The 12,538-nt window shown below is 36.0% G+C and overlaps 1 protein-coding gene across 3 annotated transcripts in view; it reads left to right on the forward strand.

Annotated features, from left to right (window-relative positions):
* Positions 1-11,784, forward strand: part of kif5ab (kinesin family member 5A, b) — an 89,627-nt gene extending 77,843 nt beyond the window's left edge. Inside the window, exons 25-29 of one of the 3 annotated variants that reach the window (XM_028003687.1) lie at positions 954-1,209; positions 2,547-2,608; positions 5,743-5,770; positions 5,976-6,076; positions 8,563-11,784. In XM_028003687.1, coding sequence (XP_027859488.1) covers positions 954-1,209; positions 2,547-2,608; positions 5,743-5,770; positions 5,976-6,075 — 446 coding nt within the window. In that variant the 3' untranslated portion in view covers position 6,076; positions 8,563-11,784. The remainder of the gene's footprint in view (positions 1-953; positions 1,210-2,546; positions 2,609-5,742; positions 5,771-5,975; positions 6,077-8,562) is intronic. The other 2 variants (XM_028003688.1, XM_028003689.1) reach the window with 2 other exon arrangements.
* The last annotated feature ends 754 nt before the right edge of the window (positions 11,785-12,538 follow it).

Here is a 12,538-nt window from a genome sequence, read left to right on the forward strand (position 1 = left end):
ACACAATGGAAATCATCCATAATTTCATATATAACCCATATTAATTAATTTTATAGGAAGTTAACATTATACAGATTATTACTAAAATACAGTCTTATTTCCCTTATAGTCTTATTTTCTTTATACGGTCAGTTTTCCTTTGGTCCCTAACATTTAATTTCTCTCACCTCTGGTCGTCCGCCGCCTTTCCATGGCACTGAGAAGAATTGATAACCTTGCTGCAACTATCCCTTTTTATGTCCCTGCTGTGGCTTCCTCACAAACAACATTCCCAGTATGCTTCAGTTCCACTCGTTTGTCATCTCTCTCTTTCCTTTTCTAGATCACTTTTATGTTGCATGTGTGAGTGCGGTGCAGCACTTTTTGCTGAAAGTGGCTCTGAAACCAATCTGGTTTGGTAGTCAGGAAACAGATGTACTTTAAAAACACATTTAGCAGAAGAAGCTAGATTATGAGATATTTATGTTTACCAAACTGAACAGTAGGCTCTGCTGTTTGAGTTTTATAGGTTCCACAGACATGTGGCAATAATTGAAAAGTAGAAAACATCTAAGCTTGAAGAGGTTTAGCACTTACTGAAATATTCCCTCATGACAGGATTTGCACTGTATGCATTTAAACAGGAAAGCTGAAGCTTAGAAAAGGAGTATAATTTATTTTAATCACCAGCTCCCATCTTGAGCGGTTCAACCAAAGATAATTGCAGTGAAATAATGAGAGGCACGCATGGCTCTGCTATGAGAAAACAAGATATTGATTTATGTGAGAGGTCTTAAAATGATGGTTTTCATTACAGGATTATTCCAAGTCAATTAAGAATAACCGAGAAGTTCTAAATTAACACATTCACAGCTTTCTAGAGACATTAAAAACTTTTAGGAAACTAAATTTGTCTTTAGGTTTTCTTAATGAATGCTGCAATCTGTGCATCAGTCCTCTGTTATTGCTTGCAGCCAAGCCTGTGCGTCCCGGCCACTACCCACTCTATCCTCCCATCAACCACTTCTTCATCCGGGGCTACAGCGAAAACCCTGTTGCTTTCTGCAATGCCGGTTTCCAGAACAAAAACAACCAACCAGCAGCTCCCGTGGATGCTCCCCCAGTACATGACGCCGAGGCCAGATTACCTAAGGATGAGTCCAACCAGAACAGCTCTGCAGAACTACTCGACCCACAAAGTGACGACGACGGCGACACTCAGAATAATATGTGAGTAATCTCTATTTCCCATTTTATAACTAGTTTTTTAAACTCTGACATTGTGGTTTGAACCTATAATATTAGCTCAAGATTTCATTTGTTTAACTTTATAAGTCCTTCAGCTTTGTAGTGGTGAAGTTGCAATGATAACCTTTCAGTAATAAGCACAATTACAGGTTCTGAACACTGTACTAAAAATATTTTATATCTTTACAAGCAAATGACTTTCTTTATTTAACTGTTAAGTACAAGTTAAAAGTTGGATGTACACTTATAGAGAGGCAAATATTTCCAAACTGAAAAGTGAATGAGATTTAGATGCAGCCCAACGATATTTATGTAAATTTATGTACATCATAACAAGAACAAATTGGTTTGGATTCTGAAACACAAAGGCTGTCATCAAGACGACATCTTAGAAAATACCAGTTGCTGCACTCCATGTACTTTTTATGTAAGAGAAAAAGAAGGGGAAATAATAATCTGCTGCTGTGGGGATTATGTCTATCTCATGTATAAGTAAATAATTAAATCAAAACCAATATTAAATCAAAAAGATGCCTCAATGGTGTTAAAAATTCAATACTTTTTATATTCAGACTGAAATCTGAATCACTGGAACTTTCAAACATATTGTGTTTTATACAGGCTTACCAAACAAAAGTTAAAACAAATGTACTTAATCCTTGCTTTTTGTTGCATTGAGGATTGGGATTATTTTATCTGACAATTTACCACTTCATGTATGACATGCAGTTGTAAAGATTAGAAGTGTGCACACATTTTACAATCCCATATGCTTTTTGGAATGAATCAAAACATTCAACTCACTTAATGGTCTAGACATCATTCTTAATGTGGTTCTGATGTGATGTAGTCAGCTGGTTGCTTGAAGCTCTCTCTGAGGAACATTTTATTCATTTTTCTCTTTGATTACATCTGCATCTCCTGTGTTTGTGGTTGAAGAGAGAACAGCTGTGATTTGATGCAAATTAGTCACAGCTGCTGGACTTGACAGACATGTTTGCGTCATGAACCAAATGAAGGGTTAATAAAATTGCTGTCTTTGTGAATTGCTACAAAAATGTTGAGACTGTAACTTCTTTTCTTATGACAATAGAAATTCACTTTGGAACCAACAGCCTTAAGCTCAACTTTCCAGAGAGAAATTCTGCTTTATTTATTGTTCACATAACTTTCTACTGCCCAGAGGGTGTTGACTTCAAATAATACAAATGATTCATTTAATAGCTATGACCAGTTTTTCTTATTTGTTGTTTAATCTGAAGATAAATACAAAGATTTTGTAACATATTTAACATAATTCCCTGTTTTGTTTCTTTTAGGCTTTCAGCTGAACCAGTAAGCAAAGCAGAGAAATCTTCAGAAATGCTTGATTCAGAAAACGGTGAGCCTCCTACAAGTAAATCCTGCTAAAGCTATAAGTAACCCTGATCAGCAGGGGCTCAATTCACATAAATTTATGAGTGTAATTTCCTTATAACCATTATGCCCTCATACCAGCCATTAAGTTCAGATGTTGTTTTATAAACTCTTAGAAAGAGCAGACTGTTAAAACAGTTAACGGAAACTGTCCTGCTGCGGTTCATCTGGTTTTTATTTCTTATTTCTGAGGTGATAGGCAGATTTTAACTTGATGTGAATTTTGGAGGTTTCCACAATGTAGGTCAGAGTCATAAAGTTTCTACATTCTTACAAGATCCAGACTGTCATGTTTTAGGGTTTGCCCAGAGAATGTGCAGCCAACTGTGAGATCCTCCTGCTGCCTGAAGATTTTGTCCATCTTCATCTTCGTGTTTGTGTTCGTGTGTTATCAGCGGCAGACTCTGGGGGAGACAGATTAGGCTTGCAGTGTCATTACTCAGAGAAGCCGTCAGACAAGCTGGAGGACCAATTCAGCCTCTGACCCAGTCATGACAGTAGTTTGAGTTGTGCAACAACATCACACCACTTTGATTCACTGGGAATATCAATAAAAGTCACAAATGGTGTTGGGATCACTTCATCAACATGCTGCAAGTGTTTATGCATTTCATTAAACATCAGACCTGATCACTGTTCTGCAGAGAATCCTTCAGGGATCTAATCACCATGGATTTAGTTTGTGCTGCTTGGAAGTAGCAGTGATGTTTTTTGTTTGTTTTTTTTTCTTTATTTTTATTACCACAGTAGTTTGTATTCTGTTCAATTTATTTACCAGGTTAAACCTCTAAGGCTGCAGTCCGTCTTTCCCCTCTAGTAATTTCCACTCTGGTACTTCAGTGTGATGAATTTCAATAAGAGCTTGTGGGAAAATGTGGCCAAATAGCTCCACAAGGCTTCAACCCCAAGTTTTTCTCCTGCTTTTTTCTCATCTCTATGATGGAGCCTTGAAAGGTGATTTGCTCTGACAGCAGAAGATTTTTAGTACTTCTCACAATGCTTCTGTTTTGTATTTTTCTTCCTGAATATAAAGCCAGTGAAGCATGAGATCTGATTAAATTATTCACTAATTAAATCAACTTCCCTTTGTCCATCACGGGGAAGTTACGCTCAGTCTTTCTGCATCCCGAGCAACAGTCAAAGCTCTTTGTTACGTTCAGTTGTCGATATGTGTGTCAGGCAGCCAAGGGAAAGTTTTGTGAAATCAATTCTTGTCAGGAAGGCTCAATGGTAGATTACTGGATTTAGTAATAAACTGGTTGCCAGCACTGAGAAGCACCTGGAAAATGGATTTAGCTCAACAAACTGCACAGAGGATAAATATGGTCAGGAAAAAACCCTCCATTTTCTATGTAAACGCTGCTCTGCTGCACTGATTGTCTACCAGTAATGGCAGCTTTTAAGAAGGATGTGCTTTTAATGAACATTTTAATGAAATTATGCTTTTGGAACCTGGATGGTTTCTGATATTTACTGTACAAAAAGAAATACTGACAGCAGTGACTCTCCTCTTGTTCAGCCAGATCCAACGAAAGCAATGAATGAAAACAACCAGGAATCACATTAGCATTCATCTTCATCTGCTCTGTGCTTAAGCTTGTATTTGCTTTTTGGTTAAATTCAGACATTAAGTCAGACCCACATTAACTAGAGGTCTGTTGTGCAGCTGAGTCAATTTTATAGCTTTTTGTTCAGAAAAGGGTTCTCATTCCATTTATATTCATAGTCTCTGTCCTGAAGTTTCATTCTAATCCTTTTTATAATTTGCATAGCCATAATGACAGGAAGACCTAAACTGTGCAGAAATATATTAAAAATGTGATGCTCTTGCCTCTTTTCATTTGTTTTTCTTGAGAAAAACTTGTGTTTTATTGTTTTGTTGTTGTTATATAAACAAAATAACAGAAGAAAAATGTAGCTTTTTAACTGGTAATGAATAATATGAGTGAAAGAATTATGGAAAATTCTGAATGATGATTCTAATTAGTTTTTTGAGTATGATTTTAGTGTTTAAACAACCTTAAAAAGGCACATATATTCATACAATCTTTCCTCTTTCAGCTGTGTTCGGACTGCTACCTATTGATTAACACATTTTGATGAGAACTGAAAAATATGTAAATAATATTGCAAAATACAATGGCAAGAACAATGAAAGAGAAAAAGATGCAGTCAGTTACATTTTGAACTGGGATAACTTCTGGCATCAGGGCGTAACACAATATCTCTCAAAAGCAAAAGTACTGAGATAAAACTCTATAGCCAGAATATTAGTTCATATTGTTAAAATATACCTCACAATTTATCTTTTGTGGAAGTGAGATATGTTTTCAGAGCACAGTAGCTTGGGGACCTAACAAACTGACACCATATAAAAGGATTTAAAAGTGATAGAAGAGATGGATTGCTACTTACCACTTAGATTTTGTCAGCCATCAAACAGATTTAGCAATTTCTGGATGGGTGTCAGCTCTCTCATTTATGCAGATACCTCTCACCAGATTACTTTCTATTTGTGAGCCATTCAGTTATGGGAAAGCCTGACTTTTCACGACATGATCAGTCTGCATTTTTCTCATGGTGGTTTAAATGTACCACAGAAATATAGGTTCAATGTTGATATTCTGAACACACTATCACCTCACACAGTTCATCTAAAGGTAGTTTGTTTTTTCGCAAGAACATGTTTGTTTAGTTCTTAAAAGTAAACTTCCACTCACTACAAGAATAGCTAATACTTATTCAATTTGGAAAACAATGCTGGTTGTGACTTATTTATGTTTCATAGTTTCTAAAATGCTGTGATTCTTGCTTTAAAATGCATTATTTGCACTTTATCCAGAAGTAGAATAAAACCATTTGTCCTGGGTAACGTGTTTTTAATTCTATAAACTTAAAGTAAAGTCTTGCTGCAGCCTTAATTGCCATGATGTTTTATGCAGCTGCTTGTTCCAAAGTGACTAATCTTCAGTGGCTCTCAGATGTAATATTTAAGTCTATGTGTGTCTTTTGTAACCCCACTTCCTCCAAGTCATAACACCACCAAACCCCATTCACTGTGCACCTGTCTGTGTCCTTATGCACTGTTTCTGTCCACAGGAAACACCACAGATTTCAATGACAACAGGTAAGACTATGGTGAACCCAGTTTGTCTTCATGTTCTGATTCCACTTGTACATTAAGAACATGCAATATATCAGCTCTGAAATGCCTTCCTCACCGTTGCATCTCCCTGCTCCATTGCTGCCCCCTTGCTGCGGACACTGCTACTGCTGCTGCAACGCCCTGTGATCCTGGTGTGTGTGCATCTGTGTATGTGTGTGGTGGTTAGCATGTGTCTGAATGTGAATTCTGTGCCCAGAACTGATGTCTGCGACAATCAGGATGCAGCCAAACTCTACAAGTTGCAGAATGAGGCTTCAGCCAGCTAAGGTAAGAATAAAGTATGTGATATCAAAGAACAGTGTTCATATGCAAACAATAGATCAGAAATTAATGAAGAAAATGTTAGAGCTATTCAGCACAGGGTTTTAAATCTTTAATATCAAATCTTGTACATCTTATGTCTGCAAACTGCAGCTGCATTAATTTGGCCTGCAGGACGTTTGCATGGATTTCACTGGTACCACTCAGTGGCACATTCTTTAATTAATGGTATATTTCTTTGCAAACCCTAGGTTGGCTGGCAAAATAAGCTCTTGGGAATTAATTAAAACTGTAAGCCGATAATTAAACATCACCTAAAAATGCAGGCTGGAACTATGTGGGAATGTTCTTCTGTCATGTATAATTTCAGATTGCCAGCTCTTATAGAAATTAATGGTGCCAGCATAAATATCTTAGTTTGGAACTATTGCTGTTTTATGAAGAATAACATTGCCTTTGTAGGATCCAGATGGATTTTTGCCAGCTGCAAGAGACAGAGACAAAAAATAAGTTAGGGTACTTTGAGATACTTTGCAAAAAAATAAAAATAAAAATATTAAGAAGACAGATGTCATCATAAAGTTTTAGATTATTTCTTAGTCGCAGTCCAGTTATACAGAAGTATTTCATAGTGAACGTTAAGAGTGGCAGTTACATTCTCTTTTGTTCAGAGCTTATTTTTTAATCCTGGTACCAATCTGCAGATGATTTCTGCTCAACTGGCCCAAGACTGTATGAGGCCCAGAGCAGAACTCCACTTCCTGTTAAGATCATAACCCATCAGCCAACACAAGCCAAATAACATATTTTTAGAGATCATGTTTGCTTGCATGTTCTGAATACAACAGTTGTAGATTTATGGCTTGCTAGTTACTAAATAAACTGAAGTTATCACAGTGTGTCTTGGTTGACCCCGAAATTGTTCAGACTATTTGGTAAATTAAATTTACAAATAGTAAATGAACTGGAAACTGTGTTTCCGGTGCATTTACTTAGTGCATTTACTAGTGCACAGTTTCAATCCGGATACAAGAGAAAGAGTCACTTCTTTAAAAGGCGTGTATTATAAAAATTCAACTTATTTGAGCTTTATTTTATATATGTTATAATGTTATTCTCTCATTAAAAACATACATGCAGCATTGCTTGACTTATTCATGCATAGTTGAGGAATCTCCTGCGAAAGCCCTTTGGTGGTATCTGCTCATGCAAAGTGCCGCCTATTTACCGAAAGCTCCACCTTGGAGTTTCGGCCCCCAGCTGAGCTCCTGCTCCACAGAAAGACCCTCCAAAATGCCTTTCACACACACCTTCACCAGACTAGCGGCAACAGCAATAAGTAAACAGCAGGCGACACTGAGCGTTAACTGAACTTATCGTAGAAGATGCAACGCTTCAAAGAACGGTTGTAATTGGCATCAATGGTTGGCAGGGAGAAGCATTGTTGAAGGGGGAGTGAAGAGAATAAGAGGTTCTTAAACAGAAGTAAATTTCAAGGACAATTCAATTTTCTTTTAAGTTGTTTTAGTGCAGCATTTTCATAATAGCTGAAGGTAACATAGTTAGTTGGTTGTGCTACAAAATGGCACTATGTAAAATATACAATACGCCTCTTTACCCCCTTTAAATTAGTTGTGCTTACAAGCATGCATGGAAAATTGTCAATTAAGTGTTACTGCTTAATGATTATTTAGTAGCTACACTTAAATGTGACTCCAGATACAAGCAGCAGAGTCTCTACTGAGATTACATTACAACTGTTCCCAAATTAAAGGCATTAAACTATGAAAATTTCTAGTTAAAGTTAAATTCTTTTAAATTGATTTTAAAAACCGTCAACCCAGTCCTATTAGGTCAGTCTCCTGCAACACTTTGATTTGTCCCTAGTTTTGCACAACATGATGGATAAATCAACTTCTTCAGTGTTTAGTCAATTTCTTCTGATTCCTGCTAATGGCCTAATCCTGCTTTGTTGAAGTAAAGATGCATCTAAAACTTGTAACATTTTGACCCTTCAGAACGAGAGTTTGACACTCATGCTGCACTTAGTTCATATTCACCGCCTATGGGTGTTTACCTGACTGAAAATGATCCAACTCCAATAGAAAAGCTTGATTTGTGGTTCAGAATCAGGTTTATACTTTTCCAGGAGGGACAGTGAAAAAGTACCATTTAGTCTCTTTAAAAGTTCTCCCTTCTGTTAAAGCTCTGTGAACCTATCAATCAAAAACAGGATTATTTTCCCATATGCAGTGAGTTTTGCTGCAAAAGCTAAATTTGTCCATAGACTTAAGCTTGTGCAGTATTCAAACATAACCGACTTCCAGTTAAGATACCAGACAGAAACTGACACACTCCTTCTGGCAGTTAGCCTGACTCCCAGGCAACTGTCTCCTATTTCTACCACAGGTTTCTCTTTGTGTGTTTTTCAAATGCATTTGACTGTCACTCTTATGCTCTGTTTCTATGTGTGTGTGGTTGTCTTTCTGCAGGCAGGTGAATGTTTCTGAGGCCTCCACTGTAAATCTGCATGCAGATGATCAATGTTGTACCAGACTCCTCCTATCCGCCCCAAACCCACCTGCTGTAAAAAGCCCTCTTTGTGTCAGTTTCCCATCCTCAGCCGGTTCTTCTCTGGTTCCTTCTTCTTCCTGTGTGTGGGTAACAGTTTGGCAAGCACTGCATCTCAAACACCTGCCAGCCTACACCTGCTGCTGCACCCGGTCACTATTACTTGAAATAGAACGGTCCCAAAATAGAGAGGCGGGGAGAAAGAGGCTGCAATGGAATCTGTTGCCAAAAGGGTGTGCTCATTGACATTAGGGGCAAACAATAAAAAATCTATTTTAAATCCCATAGTTGTTGTCATCATTAGTAAACTATACACAAGTTTATAAGAATACAAAAGGTAAAATGTGACATGAAAACAGGTTGAACCTTATAGTCACTTTATTAATGTTTATTCTTTATACTGCATGTTTATTTTTGATGAAACAACTCTTATGTTGACATTTTCAGAGTACAGGGGCCTTTGTGTTGAAATCTGTTAATGGTTAAAAGAAAAACCCTGAAACTAAAAATATTCTACTGTGTTTCAGTGGACTTTACTCAATGTTTCTCTCAGTCAGAAGCTGACAATTTCCCCTGATTGAATTTGGGGAATTAAAAGCATTCATGTTACATTTGTTGTAAAAAAAAAGAAAAAGGTAAAGTAATTGGTAGACTAGAACTAATACAATTCTTACTTTTCCTTCAGCTTTTGAGAAAACATGTTATAAACGATATAATATTTCTATTTTGACTTCAGACGATCTTCATATGTTGTATTCATTTTATTCTAGAGCTCTAGTAGAGTTTACTTTATCTTTTATTTGAAACCTGGCAGCTGATCAGCTGTTGTCACTTTTTGATGATCCTCAGTGTCACTAGCTGGTTTGATATAATAAGTATCATGGCCAAGAGTTGCATTTTCCATTTTTTCCATCATTCATATCATTTACTATTTTAAAATACAATCTTTTGAAACTTAGACAACGTGATTGGTGATTCTGAATATTCAAGCATTTTTATTAATTTTACTTTTTTTTAAGAAACATTTGTTCTGATTATTTGCCTTTTGAAAATGTGTTGATGTGAGCTTCTGGCAAAAAAGAGAATAAAATTAAAGACAAGAAAATAATGTAGCTAAACCTCATATGAAGTGAAGGTTGAGCTCTTGACCAAGCACTTTCATTTATGTTTACCTCATTCTTTGAAACAACACTGTGATTGACATCCATTAACAAGAACATACCAGTCCCTTTATAATGGATAAAAACACTTTAGGTGTGTTTTAATTCTATCCTTAAAGTCTTTGTCTAGTTTCAGTATGCAACTAGTGCAGCTTAGATTACTTAGACATCAAGGTTGATAAAACAACACCTGAAGTTGTGTCTGACAAAGATTCTTCATATTTGATCTTTTTACGGATAAATGTATTTTTACAACATTGTATGTAACACCACATAGCAGTGGCTTGCAAAAATATTTATAACCTTTGAACATCTTCACATTTTATCACATTACAACCACAACTTTAATGTATTTCAATTTGATTTTGTTTGATAGACAGACAAATGAGTTTGTATGTGAAGCAGACAAAAAAATATATATATATTGCAAATTAAAATCTAAAAAGTGTGGCAACATTGCCATTAAATACCATCCAGTCCAACTGGTTGCGTACAGTAGTCATCTACTTAGTAAATAATCCCCTTTGTTTTATTTAATCTTAGTGAAGCAAAGGTTTATTAGAGAATATTGGTGAACAAACAGCATCATGCAGACCAAGGAACAATCCATGCAGCTCAGGGAGAATATTTTAGTGGTTCACAGCCGAGTCAGGTTTTAAAGTTAAGTTCATAGTATGAAATGTCTCAAGGTCAGCAGATAAATACAGAAACATGCCACACATTTCAAATTGTTATTACTAAATGATTTTGATTTGTAGTTGTGACTAAATGTGAACAAGATCAAGGCTATAGATACTTTCTCTAAGGCACTGCAGAGACTTTTATATTTTAAATATTGAAAACTTATCTTCCATTGCATCATTATCTCTCTTTTTTTAGAAAATGTAAAACTAGTAACAGACATTTAAATGTTATTTTTTTGAACTGGTTTACATTGTTTTCATATCTGCATTTTCTCATGAAGTGTCAGAGGAACTAAGACCCAAAAAAGAAGACAGAACAACAAATGTTTAAAAGAAATGTTATCAGATATTCTGTGGTTGCCTTTTGTTGCCATCACACATCATAATTTGGGTTCATATCATTTGCTGCTGCAAAAATGGACAAACAGATGTTAAAAATAACATACAGAAACATTGTTTTAAAGGACTCATTGTATAGTTGTTACATACTTACATGTATATCATCTCCATCAAACTGCTTGCAAATGATTGTTAAACTTTGAAATATAATTTCATCAGAGCATGGCAAAGTAAAATTAAAATGTAGCAACTATTTTTATACTCAAACAATTGGTTAAAGATATAGATTATTTATTATTTGCTCTATTTTAAATGTGATTTATTTGCTTCCTGATTCTTCTTCCTTTCATACTGGTTGTTGAATGTGAAATATTTGTATTTTGTTGTGTAGATGTATTTTTCCATGCCTTTCATTTAGTGTAACGATGAGAAGACTTTGTATTTTCACCAGTTATTGAATGCATGTGTGGAAGTGTAATTGTGTTATGATTTTATTAAGGTAATGACTAATCTTGCTTAACCACCTCAGGCGGAAGCCAAAGGTTTTATCTTGTAGGGGATCTCTTAAAGGGGATCTAAACTGCAACCTATTTAAGCTGAGTTAAACATATGACGGAGGGGTTACTGTAGGTTATCAGAAGATGACAGAGTCCTGTTTTAGTCACTGACACTCACTGACAGATACATCTCATCTCGGCAACGTTTCTGACCTTTGAGAATGCAGATAAGTTTTGAGAACTGTGGTGGGTGCAGTTAGAGATATCTGAGCAGATAAAGCAATGGACCCAAGGTCTCATAATGCACAAATAGACAACATCTACAAACCGTCCATCACGTCATAATTTCTCTGTCGACATCTTGATCAGACAGTCAGGTTCACAGAGTCCAGCTGACCACCCAGGATCTGCTATTATGTCTAAGCATCAGATTGTTCTCTAATTAAAACATTTTCTGAACTTTAGTTTGCTGTGATCTCCTAACTATAAATACACCAATAACCCCAAGCAAATATATGGTTTCTTGCAAAAGCAACCACACCAATTAAGCACAACAGTTTCTCTGACAATGCAAGACCAAATTTTATGTATTTTTTGATAGAGCAGTATGAAATATTTTTATGATAAAACTGCTCTTTTCGAAAAGAAGAAAGTAGTTGCAAAAGTCTTAACATTAAAGTTATTAACAAACCATGTGGGAGACACAGCAAACATGTGGAAACTGTATCACAGTGGCTTTCCCTGACTACACACGGTGTGAAACACGGTGGCGGCAGCAACAGTGGAAATACTTATCTACACAGAGAAATGGTCAGAAGCGATAGGAGCATTGAAGTAGGAAGGTTAATTAATTAATTTTATTTATCTATCTACTACTCTCAACCTTTTTCATTACCTTTTATCTGTTATGTAGCATTTGTTCAGTTCAGGTCATGAACTTAAAGTTGAGTTTTTTGAAGAAAAAAACCAGAAACCGTGTGCTGAATCTGAACTGTTAACCTACTTTCAGACTGTGAAAACAGATGTTATGACATGCATTATAGATTCCTACTAGGCCGCCTGTGTTTACCTACCAACCAATCTGAAACAAATCTGGCAAGATAAATCTTGCGTGACACTGTATTTTGAATGTGAACAATAAGAAATGCAAGAATTAAAAAAAAAAGGGCAGGGGAGAAACTGTTTGTTTGTATAGTTGTGTGTTGCTTTGTTTGTTTA

The sequence above is a fragment of the Xiphophorus couchianus genome, chromosome 20, assembly GCF_001444195.1.
Source record: "Xiphophorus couchianus chromosome 20, X_couchianus-1.0, whole genome shotgun sequence".
Taxonomy (NCBI): Eukaryota; Metazoa; Chordata; class Actinopteri; order Cyprinodontiformes; family Poeciliidae; genus Xiphophorus; species Xiphophorus couchianus.